The sequence below is a fragment of the Suillus fuscotomentosus genome (assembly GCF_016647785.1).
Source record: "Suillus fuscotomentosus strain FC203 chromosome Unknown F5891scaffold_60, whole genome shotgun sequence".
Taxonomy (NCBI): domain Eukaryota; kingdom Fungi; phylum Basidiomycota; class Agaricomycetes; order Boletales; family Suillaceae; genus Suillus; species Suillus fuscotomentosus.
In genome coordinates this window covers 277,286-298,083 of record NW_024539572.1, presented here as the reverse complement: position 1 = coordinate 298,083, position 20,798 = coordinate 277,286, and the positions used below count along the sequence as shown (strand labels likewise).

Below are 20,798 nucleotides of genomic sequence, written 5' to 3'. Positions count from 1 at the left end.
TCAAAACTCAGTACTCAGTTCGGTGATCTAAGAATAAAACAGACTAGAATAACTTCTGGCATAGGCTAGATAAGACCACTCAACCATCACGAATGTCGCACGGAAGCTACACCAAAAGCTACATGGAAAGGGGAAAATATACATTCTTATCCCAATACCTGTTGAGCCAGAACTGAGAAGCATGTTCCATGCTATTATATGGGGTGAGACGGTTGTCTGCACTTGCACCGAAGCGAGGGACAAGGTTGACAGGTGCTCTGAGCTGTGTCACAGGTATGACATCGCCCACCCAAGTGCCATTCGAACGCTTCGCTCATTTGAGCAAGTGGAGCTGCATACTTGGCTCACGATCATCAGCACCGGAGCTTTGAGGAACAATGTCAAAGCCATGCATGTAAACCAGAAAGTGGTCCTTCCATGACCAATTCGTGCCACTTTTTCCAACAGCACGCATGATAAGCCTGATTTGGCCAATCATATGACCTGCGACTTGACAATAAGTAGAGATTCAGCGTGACATAAGATCATAACGTACCACGAAGACCATCTTCTGGCCATAAGTACCTCGCCTTGTTGTTAATGATGACTGTCCCCACTTCCCTGTGCTGGAGGACCTTGGCAATTCTGAAGTAATTTGTGATTGGACACGAATGTCCAGGGTGTTTCATTGTCGTAAGAAGGTCTGCTGGGATATCGTGATCATCGTCCATGTCGAAATCGACATTCTCATCCTTCTCATCATCATCTGGATCCTGCTGCCCTGAGTCTGGGACATTGTCGAGCAGACTCATAGCGAGGTCAAAGCAGCGGCATTTATCAGCATGGTCAAGATGGCGACATATCTGGGGATCGTAATTATTATTATTGCTCGAGCGAGCAGGACTTTTGATTTCTGTTATGTGGGCATGCTCCGTGGTATCGGCTGTCCATTGCAGAGGAACTCCAGTGTTCTTTATGCTTGGAACTATGGACTGCATAAGCTCAAGCTTCGGTATGTACCAGTTCTCGATAACTCTGCCACGCTGACCACGACGAAATCCACCCTCTATAATAGCATCTTTGTTAGCGTGAAAATGATCAAGTGCAGTGGAAATTCGGGCGAGTAGGATGTCGTCAATTACGGGTGACTGTACGAGATATCGAAAGTCCATCAGAGCTCGTACAGCAGTCATCACTGCGCTAGGAATTGCATCCGCACTGACTGCAATGATTGAGCGTTGAATGTCGCGTTGAGTACGTCCTGTAACCTGTTTGAGTTTTGAAATCCTGCCATGAAAATGACGGAACCCAGTGACAGCCTGCAACACAGAGAACCGAAAGTCAATCTCTGTATCACCTACTGCGCAAATAAGCCACTTTGTGTCGTGGTTGTAGAACTCGCGATGAATGAGGTGAAGAAATTCGGGAGTGAGAAAATGTGATGGATCACTGAGGACCCAATCCATCCAGAATGGTGCGTTCACGCCATTCAAACGAAACTTCTGTGCTTTGCGAAAAAATATCTCGATGTCATTGGGATCAGCTTTACTCCGCGCAATGTCCAGCTGGGAGAGTGTAGTTGCTCGTGTGCGAGGCTCATGACGGAAAGGGTCTCCAAACTGTTTGTACATGGCCGTAGTGACTGGGGAGGTTTTCCTGCCAACAGAAGCCAGCATCATGGCCTCCGGGGTATCGACAATGTAGCTCGCAAGTGGTGTAAAACAGTAGCGACTGTGTCCAACAGGGTCCGATAGCATGACTCCTTCGTGAGCAGCCAGCTTGAGTGGACGGAGAACAATATCTAAGCATTCGTGAATGAGGCAATCCTCAAGTACGCCTCGCATGCATTTTTTCTTGTAGATGAATTTTGGGACAGGAAGTAGAGCAGTAAGCACAAAGGCATTCGAAGACGACTTGAGTCGCGTGGACATGCCTATGTTGGCAAGACTAATCAGAAGGGGGTGTGCAACTCTGTCACCCGTCATGGTTGATATATTCGTCTTGTCAGACGATAAGATGGTCCCCAGGAGTGTTGCACCTCTTGGTAGGGCCGACTGTCCGAAAATCGATAAGTACGACGACTCGCACAGATGAAACTATACGTACCTGCATATTCCACGCATCATCACTAGTCATCCACTCTGAATATACACGGCACAGCCGCTGCGCAGTGCTATACACCCTGCGAGGCGTAAAGTCTCGATGATTGTGAAAGGCAGGGTGGTTGAGAAGGCCCGAAATACAATCTAAGGGATCACGCCAATACAAGACAACAGGCAATTTTGTGGGATGTGCTGTAGGTACTACTTGAGACATCCAGCGCGGGCCACTAGGCAACATTTCCGCTCTGCCATGCAGCTCCTTGGCCGAATGGAACGACAACGGAAGGGTCTTTATCTAAAGAAGACACCTTCAAAAATTGTATGTTATCAAAAAGAATTTATTACTCACCATGTCGAGCGAAAGAAAACTGTCTATCTTCCCCATGCTTAATCCAGAGCGAAGTAGCCATGACCCAACTTCCCAGTCTTTCTGGCCACTGAATGGATAATACGGGTTCATTGCACAGTGTTTGCTGTTCTCGTCTGAATTGAATACATCGAGGAATGTGTAGCCCCTGCCGTATGATCGAGCGCAGTCAGGATACAAGTCGATGACTTCTGAGTTACGAGTTGGTGTCCTCTCTTCGTAAGCCTGGCGCTCACTACTACTCCCTCCAAACATCTCATCCCAATCTCCAAAACCACCAGTCTCGATGTCGGGAATAGTATGTGGTCCATCGTCCATAGTATTAGTACTCACAGGTTCATCGTCCATATCAGACTCAGAGCGCGAGCATATCAAATCCTGCAGCCATGTACTGCAGCCAGAGCGAGGTTGGCTCATGTGCCGAGCAACGGCTACATCATCCTTGAAACCACCTTTCCCGCACGAAGGACACTGGAATGTCATATGTAGTACAATTGACGCGTGAGATTCCGAGGAAGCTGTAAGTAATACCTTGCGGAATCAATAAGCCATATTCTCAAAACACCCATGTCCAACATACCAATCCACCTAAATATTTCTAGTGATGTACCATCATTGTCAAATATGCGCCCGCAAAACTCCAATAAGTGGCAAGCGAGCCGAACTTTTAGTGAGCCTCCCAGTAGCGGAATCGCTGACTTGTACGACGTGGTCAATGCTATTGGGTCAATGGTAAGTGACTGATATCTGACTCTTACTAGGCACTGCTCGTTAACGTGTGTACAGACCATCAATGACGTTGACGACTGTGAAGCCAACCTGATCATGGATCTCGCAAGGGCCCGACGCGATATAGTTAATGCGGAGAAAAACTTGCTGATTGCATCGTGCGAGAGCACGAGGTCATGACCAGTCTTTCAAGATACAAGTCTGTCATTTCCAAGCGGAAGCTTGACAAGGCTGATGTAGGACTAGGCCATATGCGTGTCACATTCAAAAAACACGGTCTTTCACATCAGCCAGCACACAGTTCTCTTGGTAAGTACTCTTATTATGTATACACTACCAACTAACCTCGTCATAGACTCATTCGCATCCTGCCGTCAGCTAACGATCCAGTTGGACTGATGCCTCGTCCCTTCTTTCAAATTGTGTCAAATAGTTTGTATTTAGCAGTACTGGTACTAGGCTAGTAGTATAGTAAATATGGACATAAAATTTTGTTCCATCTCGACGCTTGAATTGTGTGACTTCTAGTACGAAATGTTTGATCCCGCGGAACCAATTCATGTAGGTGAGGAGAAGACAATGGCGAGCGTAGTATACAGACTGTTATTGTAATTGATTGTAAAACAGCTGCAATGTCCTAAGGCGACTGGTCCGCTTGTTAAATTTTAATTTTACTAAGTACTTTCAGGTACTACTACTACTAGCGCTCGAGGTAGCTATTTTACTGACAAACACTGTGAGGCTGTACATCCTGTGAGCTCTGTCTCTCTGTGGGTTACTGTTGAAAAAAATTCAATGCCCGGGAGAAATGTGCTGTGAGTGCTGTCCTGCTGTGGGTTACTGTAGGTTACTGTTGAAAAAATTTGATGCCCCGGAGAAATGTGCTGTGAGCGCTGTCCCTCTGTGGGTTACTGTAGGTTACTGTCGAAAAAATTTGATGCCCCGGAGAAATGTGCTGTGAGCGCTGTCCCTCTGTGGGTTACTGTGGGAAACTGTCAAAAATGTTGATGTCTGTGGGGAAATTTGTAGTTTACAGATGGTGTTCGAACCCAGTTCAGACGGTTCATGAACTGGACATCGGCAACATTATGACATATAGCCTCACAGTAAAATACTATTATAGTACTAACCCTAACTTAGTATTACTTCAACTCATAATCCTTAGACACTCCCCCTCAAACCGAATGGAGTCCAAGAGCAGTAGTGAAGTGTTTAGCCTTGAGGCTAGGAAGGGGTTTGGTTAGAGTGTCTGTGATCATATCGTCCGTAGGGCAGTACTCTAGTAAAATAGAACCTTTGTCAATTGAAAAATGAATAAAATGGTACCTAATATCTATGTGCTTGGTGCGCGCGTGAAACACGCCAGAGTTTGCGAGTGCGATAGTGGACTGATTGTCGCAGTAGAGGGTTGTTGGCTGCGTGAGTGGGTGAAATACTTCTGAGATAAGGCGCCGGAGCCAGATGGCTTCCCTTTGCCGCATGCGTGGCAGCGACATACTTGGCCTCTGTTGTGGAGAGTGTCACCAGCTCCTGCTTCTTCGAGCTCCAGGACAGTGTCTATGGTCCTGCAAGGCACCATCAGTATCCACGTAGCCTTCAAGGCTGAGTTTGCCTTGACCAAAGGTGAGCACCATCTTTTTTGTACCTGTGAGGTACCGAAAGATCTTCTTGATGGCCTCCCAGTGGGCCATGCCAGGATTGGCGCCATATTGGGTGACAGTCGAGATGGCAAACACTATGTCTGGCTGGGTGCCGACAGCGAGGTGCATGAGCGAGCTGATGGCCTCGCGATATGGGATGTGCTTCATGAGCATTGACTCAGTGGGAGTCTTGGGAGATTGTGATTGGGTGAGTGGTGTGTTAGGATCCATTGGGATGGAGGAAGGTTTGACGTCTGGGAAGTTATACTTAGCTAGGATGGACTCAATGTAGCTTTCGTGCGAGAAGGAAATGGTCTGCACAACTCTGTTGCGTGTGACCTTCATGCCGAGCAAGGATGTGATGGGGCCAAGATCTGTGAGCTTGAAGTGAGTGGCAACGTCAGACTTGAACTTGGTGATGAGGTTGCTGTTGCTGCCGGTGAGAGTACAGTCATCAACGTGAGACGTGATGTAGGGATTCATTTCTGGCTGGGCTTGTAGAGACTGTTTTTACCTTACCTTATGTTGGCACTTTTGTAGCTTACATAAGCAATCAATCTTTTCACCAGTTACCAGTATGAGTCTGAGTGCTCAGTAGTTCTTTATGATATTTCCTCTCCTCTGAGCCTTAAGCCTGGTCCAGAAACCCTTTAGGGTCGAATAGCAGCTAGGTTCTGCATAGACCCAACATTGTTCAGACTCACCATCTGAATTGTTGTACCTTCAACTGGAGCCCACCGCGAGGGGAGCAGTCAGCAAGATCTACTTTTGCGCATCTTCGCACTTCACGCTATTTAACACATACAGGTCAATCTCTTTGTATTTCAAAAGCTAACCAATTTCTAGTCACACATTCTCGCGCCTTGTGCGCGCGCTTTCCCACGCCTCTGCGCCTCACGCGCGCACCTGTTATACGCCTCGCGTGCGCCTGCGCTTTTTCGCGCCTCAATGCCTTATAGATTGCCCATCCGCGGCACAGCAAACGCGCCCAAGTTCGACGGCACTACAGACAACCTCGCCGAATTTATTGACACATATGAGCAGCTTGCTGATGAAGCAGGACTCCAAGGACTCGACCGCATCAAAGGTATCATCTGCTACCTTGCGCACGATGATCGAGAACTATGGGGAGGCATGCCAGAAGCGGCAGTAGATAATTACAGCGCCTTTTTAGATGAGGTGAAGGTAATGTATCCTGGATGGGATGGTAAAAGACGCTACGCGCTCGCGGACTTGCGCACCATCGCGCGCGAATACGCTAACAAACCAATGCCCTCTTGCACAGAATTAAGCAATTACCTGCACGCATTCAGGAAGATTATGCAGCCACTCATGGACGAAGACCGTATTGGAAAGGCCGAACGCGACCACTTATTCATGGAAGGAATCCCTAGCGATGCTCAGGCGCAAATCCACTTGCGCCTTATGATCAAGTTCCCTGACCACCACCCATACGACCCATACCCATTCATGGACATCTTCGCAGCTGTGCAGTTCCTATTACCTGCGCGCGCTTTTCCCGCGCCAAGCGCGCAAGTTAGCGCGCCCATAGTAGCACCAATTGCCACCTTAGTCACAGCAACTGCGCCAGTGCAAGCTAAAGTGGCTAAGTACAAAGATCAATACCATGCGAGTCATGCAACGCAGGATACGACCATTAGCGCTAATGCAACAGCTGGACTCTTCTATCGCGCACCCTCAGAAGCTGTACTTGACAAAAGGCCACCAGTTCCTATTCACGCACCTCACGCGCGCGCCTTTCCTGCGCCTTCGCGTGAATCACGCGCACCTCAACCATCAACTGCGCCAGCATACAAAGGTATACCAGAATGCATCGCTTTAGATCACGAACTCGAGCGCGCGCTCGCAAAGCGCGCTGCAGGCGCCTCTTCACCTTCATCATCAGCACCATCTCCTTCACAATCTCCATCATTATCCGCATCATCATCACCAATCACAGCATCAGTAGTCAGGGATGACTATAATCATCTATTGCACACTAACGCGCCAGTTGAAACACGTGCGCCTATCGCTATCGCATCGCGCGCGCCTATCGCTATCACCTCGCTAGAAGTCAGGGATGACTCTAAATATCTATTGCACAGTAACGCGCCCATTGTGGACGTTATTACGCCATCGCTTGAAACACGCCCACCTATCGCATCGCTTAAGGAAGAAACCTCGCCAATCGCACCATCGCCATCACTGCTATCGCCACTCGCATCATCAGAGGTCAGGGATGACCCTAAACATCTATTGCACCTTAGCGCACCTATAGAGGAGCCTCCTGCCGCATCAGAGGCTCAAGTCGCACCTTGCATCAACCAGAGTTTGTCTCTGGAAATTCCAGATGTCACTCGCGATCACGCGCACATCGCACTTTTTGCTTCCAGTGACTATCACATGCCGGTAAAGCATCCGTGCATCACGCCATCTAACCACCAAGCAGAGCATGTCTCAGGCGACCATGGCGCGACTCAGGCGCACCATATTGCGCCTGAGGGCGCGCAATGCGCGCGCCTAGAGGTATTGTATATTTACCCTCGTCTCATTTCGCGTTTTCTGTCTCTTTCATGTTTAAAGCTCTTAAGGAGCTATTTGACAATTCCAATCACTTTAATTTCATCTTTGCACCACCCCTTGTTCACGCGCCATGATCACGCACATCGCGCAATATGCGCGCGTGTTCCCGCGCCTCGCGCACTCATAATTTTAGCAGAGTTTTCATGCTACCACATTTCTATTGCTTCTCCCCTTCTAAATTGCATTTCTATCATTCAACACAAGGTATATTCCAATCAGACATCCAGGCGCGACATAGGCGCGCGCCTGACACATACATATGCGCCTAACCCCCCTATCATCACCTTTAACTTCGCACTTCGCACATTTATTCGCATTCTTCGCACTTTTGCTTACCATGTCAATTTCATTCCTGCGCGCCTTGATGCGCACTATTCTCCTTCACCTATGCGCCTATTGCGCCTTGATATACCACCCTTACAGCCCATTGGCACGACATTTGCGCCTAATACTTCACTATATACATTTCTCGCTAACACATTTACAGAGAAGTGGCCGTTCCTCGCGTGTTCGGCCAATATAATCAAATTCGCGCGAAATCGCACCAAGGCGCGCACATCGCGCGCATCCTATCAGCTTGTAGGGCGCCCCTACACCCCTTGCAGCGGCTTCCATTGGCGCGCCTTCAACCTGCAGCGCGTTGTGCAGGAATTCATTCTGCCAGTCACAAGCCCACCCAAGCGCGCCAGCCTCACACATTCCAACCCTACCTTGGGTAACGCGTTAGCTCGCAAGAGACGTGAAGTGCGCTATTACGCGCACTCGCACGCACTCAAGGAGGAGGATCAAGCGCCTCAGCTGCGCATCAAAGAACAACGTATACCATCGCTGTTTCATAGGATACCATTCGTTTTACCCTGGGTTTCGTCCAGCGCTCTTTCATTTTATTTTCTCTCATCATAACGCCATCCAAAGAACTAATAACTTACTGATATATATACACATAGGAGTCGCCAAAAACAAGAAAACAACCTTAGATTGTGCCCACCTAGCTCAATAGTATTATTTTCTCTTCGCACGCATGACGCGGCACCATGCCCTTTTTACCTTAGAACGCGCACATATGCGCGCAGTCTTCCCATGCTCACGCGCACATATGCGCAAACCTCCCGCGCCCATACGCCTCGCGCGTGCGCGCACATGCGCACTTCTCGCGCCTCGCTCATAGGAAGGTGTAGATGTTGACAGCTGCATGAAGAAGACAAGTCGGATAGGACATCTGCAAAGTTACTGTTTTTTCCTTCGCATTTCGCATATAGTTTTACTCACACTGTTCAAACTCTTTAGCATCTAATATTTAGCGCGCCTAGCAGGACTTGGTTTGGACATGGATTGGATTGCTCTTGGACCGCGCCACTTCGCATCACACGCACACACGCATACTGGACTCCAAGAGCATTGCACAACAGCTCATGGTGTCCCCACAGAATACAACACATGCAACACTCACGCACTTTCTCGTGCTTTACACCATATGCACGCATCTCGCCCACACCTTGCGCGCCACATCCATATCACTCTCGCATCATCGCCTCACACCCAGGGAACACTATTCACACCAGAGTCACCCTTGCAATCCACCATGCTATGCTTCATTCCCGCGCCTTCATGCCTAGCACACGCACATTCTCGCGCCTCGCGCGCGCCATGCGCGCAACTTCCCGCGCTTCACACATACCATTCCTATGCTCACGCATTCATCGCCCAACAACCAAAGCATCGTACAAGCATCGCACTTGCATACTCTCACGCAAAATCCTCACCACACACGCGCTGAGTGGGGACACTCAGAATTTAAAGTCCCAGGGAGATGTAGAGACTCATGCGTCTCATGGTCTGATATGGCGCTTTACACTAGGAAGTACATAGCACGAACTTGTAGTGTCACTCTGTGCACTACCCGCAGCTATCTCTATATGAGGCGCAGCTTTCCCGCGCCATGCGCGCACCATTCCCGTGCTTCACGATGTATGCGCGTGCGCGCATTCCCGCGCTTGCACGCCCTATAGCGCCAGCCATTCAGATGCATCCATCCACTGTCCACCAAGCTCCCTAGTACGTATATTTCCATTTCCTTTATTAGCATAGTTCCACCTTTATTTTTATCATAGTTTCTCACTCATATATATTTTTACATACCTACTCGGTAGCGCTTTGGCTCCGCATGACCGCGCTTAGGCGCGCTATATAAGCGCCAGCAGTACATACTATTACTTACCTTACTTTTACCTCCCAATTACTAGTTATCACTTACTTACTACTTAGCAGAATATAGTAGAAGTCTATTTTGTCTATACTTCGCATCTCCCTTCTCTTTTCTTGCATTATATTATCACTTGAGTCTAGTCTTTATCATTTTCCGCATACGCGCGCGTGTTCCCGCGCCTTGCGCGCACCTGCACTTTCTCGCGCTTCGCTGAAGCGCGTACCTCTAGATCTTGGCTGCACTCGCTTCCCCTTTAGGGTCGAACGCACTTGTCTCCTCAAGTAACGCAGGCTAGGCAATGCACGACCTTCAACTATTATAGATACAGCTAGGAGCATTAATTGTTCCTCTCTGTATTGTTGTTTCTACAGCGAGAACGAGAATATTCATGCCTATGTGTTTGAAAAACACTCCCCAATCTGACTCTGCTCTTCTCATCCCTAATCCAAACAACAGCCGGCAGAGCTCTTGATACCACTTGAGGGCGCCTTGTTTTGAACTGTAGAGGGCAACGTGAAGGCGAGCGACGGGATGTTTGTACTTGTTGTCAACGTTGAGTCCAGGTGGGAGTTCCATGTAGATTACCTCATCAGTGTCTAATTTCCTGTTTAGGAATGCACTGTGGAAATCGAAAATGTCTATGTCCCAATCTCTCCTGGCCGCAACTGCAAGTACCATGCGAAGGGAGGTGAGATGCGCCACCAGCGTGTAGGTGTTGTAGTAGTCGAGTCCATACACCTGTGAGTACCCCTTTGCCACTAATCTCGCTTTATACTTCTCAACCTCTCCATCAGTGTTCCTCTTGATCCTGAAGACCCACTTGCAGCCTACAATGTTGACGTTGTCCGGCTGTTCGACAATGGTCCAGGTACGTGCTTCTTCCAGTGTGTTTAATTCCTTGTTGATCACATCTTCCCATTTAGGCCAATCGGTCCATGCACTGGCTTCCTTGACTGTCGTGGGATCGGTCCCTTCTACTGCCACTACTCCTGCAACCATCGTGAAGATTTCTTCATTGTCCTCGTCCATCTCACCATACTCCCCCACCATTCCTAGCTCAACAGCCAGGTTACTGGACTCCCCCACAGGCTGCATCCCACGAGGTAAGTCAGTACTCCTGCCGTCTGTGGTGCCTGTGCCATCGCGCAGGCTCTTGATGTAAGCTAACTCTATCCTTACCCTTCCAGATCGACATGGTGGAGCGGGTGGTTTGAAGTGTTGACCTAGATGGTCTGGAGGGGGGTTTTGAAGTAGTCCTTGGCCGGTGAGTGTTGAACTGCCATCATCAATTCGTACTGCATGGTTTACTGATTTTTAGGTGCTGACCCGACATCATCGATTCGTACCGCATGGTGTGCCGGTTCTCTTGCTTGTCCTATGGGCATCTCCACCTCCGCCATATTAAACACCACACTCCTTTCTACTGTCGGAGATTTTTTACCGGCATCATAATGGTCACATGTTACAATCAGGCTCAAAATGATTTTGACCCTCATTACGACCTCATTATGATGCCTTAAGCGGAGTTTGAATATCATGCTGATGCAATTCTGATTCGGATTACTGATATGACTTATACCTAGGTGAGGCGACACATGCTGCATCAACGGTTCTGACTCTGTACGCCTCTTTTTTGATTCCGACACTGTACACCTCTTTTCCAGTCTCATTTGTCTTCTTTATTCTCAACTGAACTGAGCCCTGGACCATCTTGTCACTTTGATTTATAATCTTATTCTCTCGCATACCATCAATAACAACAACTTTTGTTCACTCCCATCGTCTATCCGAAGTCTACAGTCAGTCCAAATGTCTTCCCTATCCAAAACTCGTTGTTCTTCTGCTCAACAATTCTTCCAAGCATATCCAATTTGTTTAAACAAAACATATCATCTCCTCAACCATTGTCTGTATTCCTGACGGGCTTTGACACTTGGTCCTCAGTACGCACTCCGTTACTCGCAGCTTTACGCTCTCACTCTAATATTATATGATCACTATCAGCTAGCTCATTGCTCGTTTGCTACTTGACATCAATGCCTAAGTCAAAACAATGAGCATCAGACCTTGTGACGTGTGATCGATGTGGAGTGAATGTGCGTGCACGTGGGTTAGGATCCCATTCGAGGTCTTGCACGAAGAAGGAACGGGAATGGCAGGAAGATGAGGAGTTGGTTAGCATAGTTCAGAAAGCCAAAAAGAAAGGTGAGCACTCGAATCAGTTGTCTTTCAATGATGTACTTGATAGATGGTTGATAATTTTTTTACAGAACTTCGAAGGCAGTGTCACAAAGTTCGTAATAATTTACAATGTTTGGAGGATGCGCAATCATCTGCAGGTGAGCACTCATATTTTAACAATAGTACTATGGTTTAGAATTTTCTTCTCGCAACACGGTGAATGCCACTGCGATATGGGCCGCAGACTCAGACATTGGTACATTTGATTCAATTTGATTAGTGTTATACTGAGACTAACAGTATCAGTTATGCGAGGGTCTTCACCTCGCCAATACCCTCTGGCGGACCCATTACCTGACTTCCACCAAACCGATCCTGGTCCCAATGAACCAGATCCTGGTCTCAACGAGCCCGATCTTGGTCCCAATGAGTCCAATCCTGATCTCAATCAGCCTGCGCACGAGCTTGATGATATCAAAGTTGAGCATCATCCTCACAGCCAAATTCCTTCTACCATGCATCACTTCTCTGAGTTCTCTTGCAGCTGCCCAACAGAAGACTATGTACCTCGTAACGACTCACCGTGGGAGCCATTCCGCACACGGCTTGATTTTGAAGTAGCAGAGATTGCACTCGAAGCTGCGATGACAAAGGATCAAACCAATCGCCTTCTCAATCTCATACATCGATCTGCTAGTGGCAATGACACGTTCACACTGCAAAATCATGATGAAGTCTGCTCCCTCTGGGACCTTGCTTCACAATGTTATACTAGAGTAAGTGTTGTCTCATGTAGCTACTACTAGTACATTACCATAAGCTGATCATTAGTGCATAGTTTCAGAACAATACAGTGTCTGTTCCCCTTGGAAATGAAGTGCATTGACCTGCACCAAACCGGTTCGGTGCATGGACGACCAATACTCTCTCATGAGTCATATACCCTGAAATACCACTATGAAACCCTTTTCCCTTTTATCTGAAGTTGGGCTGAGGTTAAGGGAATATTTTTTTGCTTTTCTTTTTATTTTTCAAGTCTATATGCCAGCAGCCTGAATATTTTAGTACATTTAATTCTGCGATGAGTTTTGCTTAGTCAGCCATGGTGATGACTCAGACAAAATCTCACACATGTCAGGTGACTGTGAAAAATATTTCCCACATATGTTATCCTGGAAAAACATTAGTAAACCCCTAAATACTAGGCTCGCGTCATTCTCACCCTTCAAACAAAGCAAAGCAAAGACAGCCACACACAGGATTCATATCATGTGACACTTCTTACTCTCTTTCTGGATTTGTCATCAGGGGTTGGACAGGTCACATGACTTAGCAAAATACCCAATGACTCACTATGACTCACTCTAAAATACTTACTATGACTCACTATGACTCACCTTGCATATATGACTCATTATGACTCTTAATGACTCTTGAAATACACTAGTAGCACAGCCACATTTATTGTGTATATAATGACCCCAGTTTTTGAAATAATAAAAGCAGATACCAGCAGGTAGTAGGGTGTTTTTCAGCCCAACTAACACTAAGTTGTGAAGTAAGGTGTGATAAGTGTCAGTACCAGTGTCAAGAACTGTTTCAAGACTGAGAGGAACACTCTCAAGAGACAGTAATACTGCAAGCTCATCATACTGAATGACCAGCTGTGAGCTCACTGTGTGCAACAACCAGCAAGCAAGGTACAGCCACACTTTTATTCTGATTTCTATTATTCTTTTTCTTTTCTTTTACTTTCACCAACCTTTGGTGGTCTTTGTCCAGAAATATATTTCCAAAATATTCGTGTTGTCTCTACGTCCACCTAAGACTCAGAAGTAGCATAGTGGGGAGACTTTAGGAATTGATAGTGAAGCTTGACCTCACTCATCTGAGTAGCGATACTGAGCCAAGATATTCTGTGCCTGCTAGGCTTTAGCCGTTGAAGAGGGGACTTGGTAGTAAACCCAAGGACGTCCGTTCCTGAGTCTGTTTGAATACTCAAAGAAGAGTTCCTTGACAGCAGGTTCAATATTGAGCTAAAAGTTCTACAATAAAGCATTTGATTAGTCTTGACCTTTGATTCTACCTGCTTTGTGCTGAGGGGGTTTATCATTGTAATTCTGCACCATTTCTTTGGAGTATAGTTGGTAGGAGGCACTGTTGTTGAAAGGGAACTTGAGGAAAAATCCCGTATATTCTTTTGGTCATTGCCATACTGCTGGGCTGACCATTGTTTGTTTGTTTTCCTGTCAAGTCCAAAGATTGGATTGACCATCGCATTACTGATCTTGCAGAAGTATCATTAGCTGAACATACCTTGGGTAGTATACAACTAGCCACCCATGAACGACCACGTTATCAGTCATTGGTATTTGTCTGAATCGCTGACCGTGGAGATATTTGTTTTTATAGGTGTTTATCTATAGATCATCTATCTAAGAAGACAGCGTGAATTCAACATGCACTACCGCCCTCTCTGGGATTGGGTCCTTCACTTATTGCGAGACAAATGTCTCGCACCTCATTTTGTATTTGATGCTCAACGTCTCTCAAAATTCAACGGAGAAAGATTTGTACATTTTATTGATGAACCATGAACTGCCAATGCGTTTTGGAAGGCACAAGTATGTTTCGACATTTGATCTATTGTTTGTTTCTTTAAATTAATAGTATGCCACAAAACTGTTGTAATTGTAGTCGCAGCTTCCGCCCGATGCAAAACCACTGGCATTCATCCTTTATGCGCACAAGAGTAAACTATCGTCATTTGGGAGCCAAAAAGGCTATCCAATCATTGCGCACATCGATAACCTACTGGTTCATATTTGTAACAGTAATACTGCCCTAGGAGGTGGTCATGTCGTTGGCTGGCTGCCCATTGTTAGTATACTGACAAGCTTGTTCAGTTCATAGTAATGCTGACTGCCATTATATTAATTCAGATTGTTGAGGATCAAGAACATGCGAAAAAGAAGAACTATGTAGACTTTAAAAATGCTGTCTGGCATACATCCTTCTACCAGCTTCTGGCCTTGGTTGCGAAGCACTCAAATACAGGCTATTGGTTTGAATGCGGAGACGGAATCCGACGTCATCTCTGGCCCCTCATTTTAATCTTAAGTGCTGATTACGAAGAACAGTAAGTCATACTAGTACTACAAGTTAACTATTGTGAGCTGCTCATGTACAAATTATAGATGTATCATGGCATTGATCCGTGGGCTTAAGGGAAAATTTCCATGTCCAGTTTGTTTGGTTCCACAAGACAAGCAGTCCATTCTCCGTACCCATGAGCTGTGCACAAGCCACCAATCTGAAGACATACTCCGCACTGCAAGATCAAAGCCATCTGAGAAGGAAAAAGAGGATCATCTAAAGGCTTTCTCGCTTTGAAACATTGAGGTATGCATTTCCCTCCCAACTTACCCTTCCTCTTACAATGAATGACTTGTATTTCAAACAATTCATGAACTCATATGAAAAACTTCACTTCCTTCCCATTTTACCATTTCTGCTGTTATATCTATTACTATTGACAAGTTTGCTGATGTAATTCAATTGTTAGAATGTCTTCTCGAGAATCCTTCATGTCGATGTTCATCGTGCACTTTCTTTCAACCGCCTGCATACAAACGAGGAAGGATTATGGGGTGACCATTTGTGGAAGGAAGTAAAGTTTTGGATTTTGGACCTCGGGCATGAAGCGGCTGTCAAACTTGATAAAAAGTATGTATTGTGGCTATAATACATTGACACTACTTCTGACTCAGTGTCTTAGCTTCGATGAACTTCCACGATGGCCTAATTTAACACATTTTTCATCTGTCGTCGCAGTTGATTTCACTAATGGTTCTGTTCTCGGTGATCTGTCCAAGGTTTGTCTGCACCATCATAAATGATTTTAGGTACTTACACAAACTTAGATGATCGTTTTTGCGGCACAGGATATCCTTACTTCATCCCACTGTAAACTGGGACAGTTACTTCTTCATTGCATTCACTACTACGTTGAGTTTGATATTTATGTCTCATTAGAAGTACATACAGAGGATACAATCGCAGCTGGAAGGCTGGCACTGCAAAAGTTCTCAGAAATGATGGATGTAAGTTGTTCCGATGTTTTTGATGACAATTGTCTGACTTTTCATTAGGAATATATTGCACAATCACACCCCGAAACCAACAAAAATTGGAACTTTCCAAAGAAACACTTGGTCTCGCATGCATTCGACGATATTCTAGCCAAAGGTGTGACACGTAACTACAGTACTAAGCCAAATGAAAAGATGCATGGCTCTTTATGAAAAATCCATCTTCAACGCACAAATTTCAAGAATGTTGCTTCTCAGGTTCGTTGCTTAACTATATTGTTATGCAGATTCAGACCAATAGTTTTTAATTGTTACAGATTCTACACTATGATGAATGGCTTCTAACTTCGACATCCATGTGCTCTGAACTCGACGAACTCGACAAGTACAATCAACAAGACACCTGTGACCCTGAGACCAACGAAGTCCTGGATGACTCCGACGCTGGAACATCTAAATCTACTACTATTCACGCACATTTAGGTTCAAGGCAGGGTAATAACTCTTTTTCCGACATCATGCACTTGCATGGAACTGACAGGGCCTTCACCAACTTTCGGATGAAGCTAAACAACTTATTAAATGGCTTTCTGCCACAGAATAACATTCCATTACCAGATGGAAGGCACATTCACATGCAAGCAGAGCATACAGTACATTTACTTTACATTCAATTGATAATACTGATGCATTTCTATCAGATAACAGAGTTTAGGTTCTTGCGGATCAATTATGAATCACTAGTCGACTGGTGCATGCACCAAGACCTACTCCGATGCAATCCAAAGTTCTATGGATCGCCGAGATATGACTGCGTCATCGTGAACACTGCAAACACACCATTCTTTGCTCGCCTCGTATACATGTTCACTTGTTTGGTTGGCAGCACTGAATTCCCTCTCGCACTTATTCAGCCATATGATGTCAGTATTGCTAATAGTCATCAGAGGCGGGATAATGATATGGGATTGTGGCGCGTGCGAGCCAAACCTTGCTCATCTTCTGAAATCATTTCGGTTTGGTCAATCGTTCGGGGAGCTGCTCTTGCCAGAAATCCCAAAACAGATGGGGATTACTTCGTCATCCACACTGTGGACACTGACATGTTCCTTCGAGTCAAGGCACTCCAGGCTAGCGCTCAACCATTGTGAGGCAAGCTATTATCAGTGTTGTTGGTACATTTTTGTCTCCTCATCTTTTGCTTGCAACAAACTTTTATTGATATGCTTCTTCGCAGATCAATAACATGTACTAGTGGTAGTATTACAGATATTTCCCATGCCCTACCCACCCATTTGCACATTCCATGCAGTTCTGAACGACACCCAAAGACCTCGTCAGCCAAGATTCCCTGCAATTCTGGCAATTAAAGAATTTACGATGCAATGTGAGGACAGGCCTCTCGAGAATGACCTCACTGCTATTGTGACGCTCTATGATTGGCGCCTGAGCCTTATAATTGGCACTCTGATCGCATGCATCATGCGCAGGATGTATCTCTGGTGAAGAACTGGTACTTGAAGCACTTCCTCCTAACCAGCCAGTCAAAGTTCATATATCACATCAGAAGTTGTTCGAGTTGCTCAAGTGTTTCGTCCTCAATGAGCTCAAGAGTCAACCTGAGAATGCAATGACTAAAAGAATCTCTTCCAGCAGTTGAAGGCGACAAAGTTCTTCCAGATAACTCCCACCACCGCCCATTTCGTACTGTGAGTTTAGTATTGTATTTACAAAACATGAGTTTTCACCAGTGGAACAGTTCTGCAGCTATCTTACGGGACTCCGAAAGCGGCTCAAATGCATTAGCACTGGAGCTTCTCGACATCCAAAAACTAACATCTATGGGAAGTTGGGTAGCAGGGAGTTTACTAAATACCATTTCTGCATCAAGTATGTGTCTTCTTTCAATGCCATGTTGATATTTTGGCCATTGTACAGTATCCTGGACATGAACAACACCATCCCCGTCGACCTAGAACTTATTCTAACTATGCATGTGCTGCTACTAGTGTTGTCTCCCATGCAGCTCACACAGTTTCTTGCCTGTCAAGCATCAACACGACAATTCGACACTCAACATCAACATCATCAATCACACACGCACACATGACTTCAAGGACACCCATCCCCACAATACAAAACCAGCCTTCAATCGAACAACTCACTGCACAGCGTGCCAAGGCACTCGAAGAGGACCGAAAAGATGCTGTGTGAATTTGAGTGTTATGAGCGTGAACCAGTCATGTTCAATGCAGGCGAGCGCATGGCTGATCCCGTTTTCTTCTGGGAGGTGAGCTCAACTTTTCCTTCACATAACGAAGGTGCTAAAGTCAATTTAAGCACATGGAAAAAGTGTATCCACTACTTTTCTGCATTGCTATAGATGTCCTGCCAGCTCAGGCATCCTCTGTGCCATGCGAACATGTACTTTCAAGCTTCGGGCTGAGTCCATTACACTTCTATTTGTTCCACCTCGACCATCGAATCTAGAATGAACTCTCACCTTGATTCTGATCCGTTCAATTAGAGTATCTTGGAGCACACGCCCTTCAAATAAATTCCTCATGTGGAAGGCTCAGCTTGATCGGATAAGTATTTTCATGCACGGCAAGATGGCAAGCCCTCAACATTCACCGTTTTACAGATGTAAGTGACCTTATTTTATCTGAATCGTAAGACTTGATCTGTCTGCATGTTAGTGTGCAGACTTGCAATGTGTAATATCACACATTGACCTGCGTCATGCTGCGATAATGATTATGTACGTCTTCATTGCGTGTAATTTACCATTCAATTTGACTTTTTCGGTCACAGCCTCATGGCCTCAATGAGCCGATCAGCAAACCTGGACCGCGTGTATGATTACATTGAGTTCACTCTGACACCACCCGACTTCAAGATTGCATAAAATAGCATCAACTGCGAGACGGCTTTGACTCAACACCCTGTGACCCACCCTCTCAGGTTCCAGCTCGTTGAGCATACTATTCCTCCCCATTGCATAATAAATGTCTGACTCTGGCTTGAATCCAATATCCTCAGGTTCTGATTCAGGCTCAGACTCGGCAGATGAAGAACGGCCTGTGGCTCCACCAGGTGTTAATGCTTCTATCGAGCACTACCAAGAGGTACGCTGTTGCTTTCATTCAGATTGTATATACTAAATTCTAACATATGCCTTGATACATTAGTATATTAAATACCTCCAGCTTCAACAAGGGCGGCTCCAGCAGCAGAATATGTCTCTGAATGAGAGCAACAACATTCTTGCTGCGCAACAGCTGAAATGTTCTCACAAATGCCCACCATCCAGGGTACCATCTGTATCACAAGTATCTGTAGCGCCATCTGTGTCTTCTGCATCCTCCGTCGTAGCTTCTGACTCATCGAAGATGGGTGACATCGACTTGGACAAGCTTATTTTAAGCTTGGCCAAAAAGTATGCACTCACTACCGAGATGTTCCTCCCCGACAAGGTCATTTTTCAAACAGACTGTCCTGATCCTCTAGTCAATTTCTCGAATCCAAATCGTTATGCGAAGAGGTCTACAGAAAAGGATGCACTTGTTGCTGAACTCTATGCATCCATTGACCACATGTTGCATGCTCGGATGCAAACAAATCTGTTCTTCAACCAGGTGTGTAGTTTTTCCTACCTCAAGTCATTAATATTATCGTTATAAATTTAACCAAAACTTCATTTAGTTTGGGAGCGGAATGCAGCAAGCTCACTCTTCATTCCTAAACAGCCTGCATACCATTGCAGGTGGCATCTTCAACATGCCTAACGAATATTTTGTTTCCAAATACGACTGTACTTCCCTCCAGCAGGTCACAGACTTGATTGGATGGGAAGCAGGCAAGGGAAAGATGTATGATATCTTCAAGGTGCCAATACTTTACCCTGACCACATTGTGAATGAGAAGAAATTTTTCAAAAATTGGATCATCATCGCAAAGGTAGTCTACTCATCAATAACAGACCCAGCTACTCATATGTTGTTTCGAAGGTTGTCAAGGTTGCAATATGTGGAAAGATGTCATTGTATTCCAAAGCACGTGGCAGACCACCTTCCTATGCCAAGATATGGAAGCTTACAAGCTGCACTCCTGGCCTGATTGCATTTGGTGTCACATCAGTAAGGTTTCAGTACTCTAAATTTATACTGAGCTGATACTCATCATGCCCTGTAGATCATATTCATCCTATCTCCGGACCAGGAATTTTCGGGCGATGGAGTTGGTGCTATTTCCTCAATCGCATATCACTCCGTCTTTCAGACAGTCAAGAAATTCTTCGTTGTTAAGTGGGCCCACCAGCACATCAAATCTATTGTCGATGAAATCAATGGATATGTCTTCAGTAGTACTGTAAAGATGCAGCCATCCGATGACACTCAGTGTACTGTGGAGCGCATCACTGAATCACTTGATCGCATTATGGCTGCGCTAGACACCAGCGATTCAGACTTGAATGATGAGTCATTGGAATATGTCAACTTGCAAGAGCAGGCTAATAAAGATGTACACCTTGCCACTGTAGCCGCAGCGCCAACCATCGCAACCTTGCAACCTACTATGTTCACTGTCGACACTCCTCGACTTGAAGTTGCAGCCCCAGGGCCTGCTGTCATTCCACAACCTTCTATCTCAACTCCACCTATTCCGACACCCATGGCACTGCATGCAGAGACTTTGGCCAATCCCCAGGATCAGAGTGAGGATGCATTACCAGCCGCTGGGCTTATTGGTTTTGCCAAATCTCAGGCAAAGACATCCAGGGGCAAGAAGAAAACTAAGTCGTCAGCCAATGATATCACAACTATTCACTGCTCCTCACGTCACACAACAACATGAAATTAGAGTCCCCTACTTTGTAGTTGTGTTCCTAGTCTTACTACCAAGATCTGATCACACAAT

The 20,798-nt window shown here is 45.9% G+C and overlaps 4 protein-coding genes across 4 annotated transcripts; 3 read left to right on the top strand and 1 right to left on the bottom strand.

Annotated features, from left to right (window-relative positions):
• Window positions 1-524: 524 nt before the first annotated feature.
• F5891DRAFT_959379 (uncharacterized protein) lies at window positions 525-2,931 on the bottom strand (the record flags this gene model as incomplete). The annotated part of the gene is made up of 4 exons (XM_041375653.1): window positions 525-1,574; window positions 1,722-2,033; window positions 2,086-2,376; window positions 2,431-2,931. The coding sequence occupies 4 exons, from the start codon at window positions 2,929-2,931 to the stop codon at window positions 525-527; spliced, it is 2,154 nt and encodes a 717-aa protein (XP_041221575.1).
• Window positions 2,932-3,015: 84 nt separating this feature from the next.
• Window positions 3,016-4,115, top strand: F5891DRAFT_983844 (uncharacterized protein; the record flags this gene model as incomplete). Its single annotated transcript, XM_041377373.1, is given in 8 exon segments — window positions 3,016-3,180; window positions 3,235-3,335; window positions 3,371-3,486; window positions 3,743-3,785; window positions 3,805-3,826; window positions 3,866-3,930; window positions 4,024-4,063; window positions 4,095-4,115. 8 exon segments carry the CDS (start codon window positions 3,016-3,018, stop codon window positions 4,113-4,115), a joined length of 573 nt encoding a protein of 190 aa, XP_041221574.1.
• A 6,022-nt stretch (window positions 4,116-10,137) lies between these two features.
• Window positions 10,138-17,029, top strand: F5891DRAFT_1280887 (uncharacterized protein; the record flags this gene model as incomplete). The annotated part of the gene is made up of 17 exons (XM_041370437.1): window positions 10,138-10,182; window positions 10,219-10,346; window positions 10,401-10,474; window positions 10,530-10,606; window positions 10,671-10,709; window positions 11,971-12,043; window positions 12,094-12,563; window positions 14,485-14,667; window positions 14,730-14,926; window positions 14,985-15,033; window positions 15,353-15,513; window positions 15,566-15,662; window positions 15,711-15,890; window positions 15,939-16,037; window positions 16,122-16,136; window positions 16,196-16,531; window positions 16,580-17,029. The coding sequence occupies 17 exons, from the start codon at window positions 10,138-10,140 to the stop codon at window positions 17,027-17,029; spliced, it is 2,673 nt and encodes an 890-aa protein (XP_041221573.1).
• A 1,857-nt stretch (window positions 17,030-18,886) lies between these two features.
• Window positions 18,887-20,735, top strand: F5891DRAFT_983841 (uncharacterized protein; the record flags this gene model as incomplete). Its single annotated transcript, XM_041377372.1, has 5 exons — window positions 18,887-19,006; window positions 19,070-19,516; window positions 19,584-19,838; window positions 19,889-20,017; window positions 20,073-20,735. The coding sequence occupies 5 exons, from the start codon at window positions 18,887-18,889 to the stop codon at window positions 20,733-20,735; spliced, it is 1,614 nt and encodes a 537-aa protein (XP_041221572.1).
• Window positions 20,736-20,798: the final 63 nt, after the last annotated feature.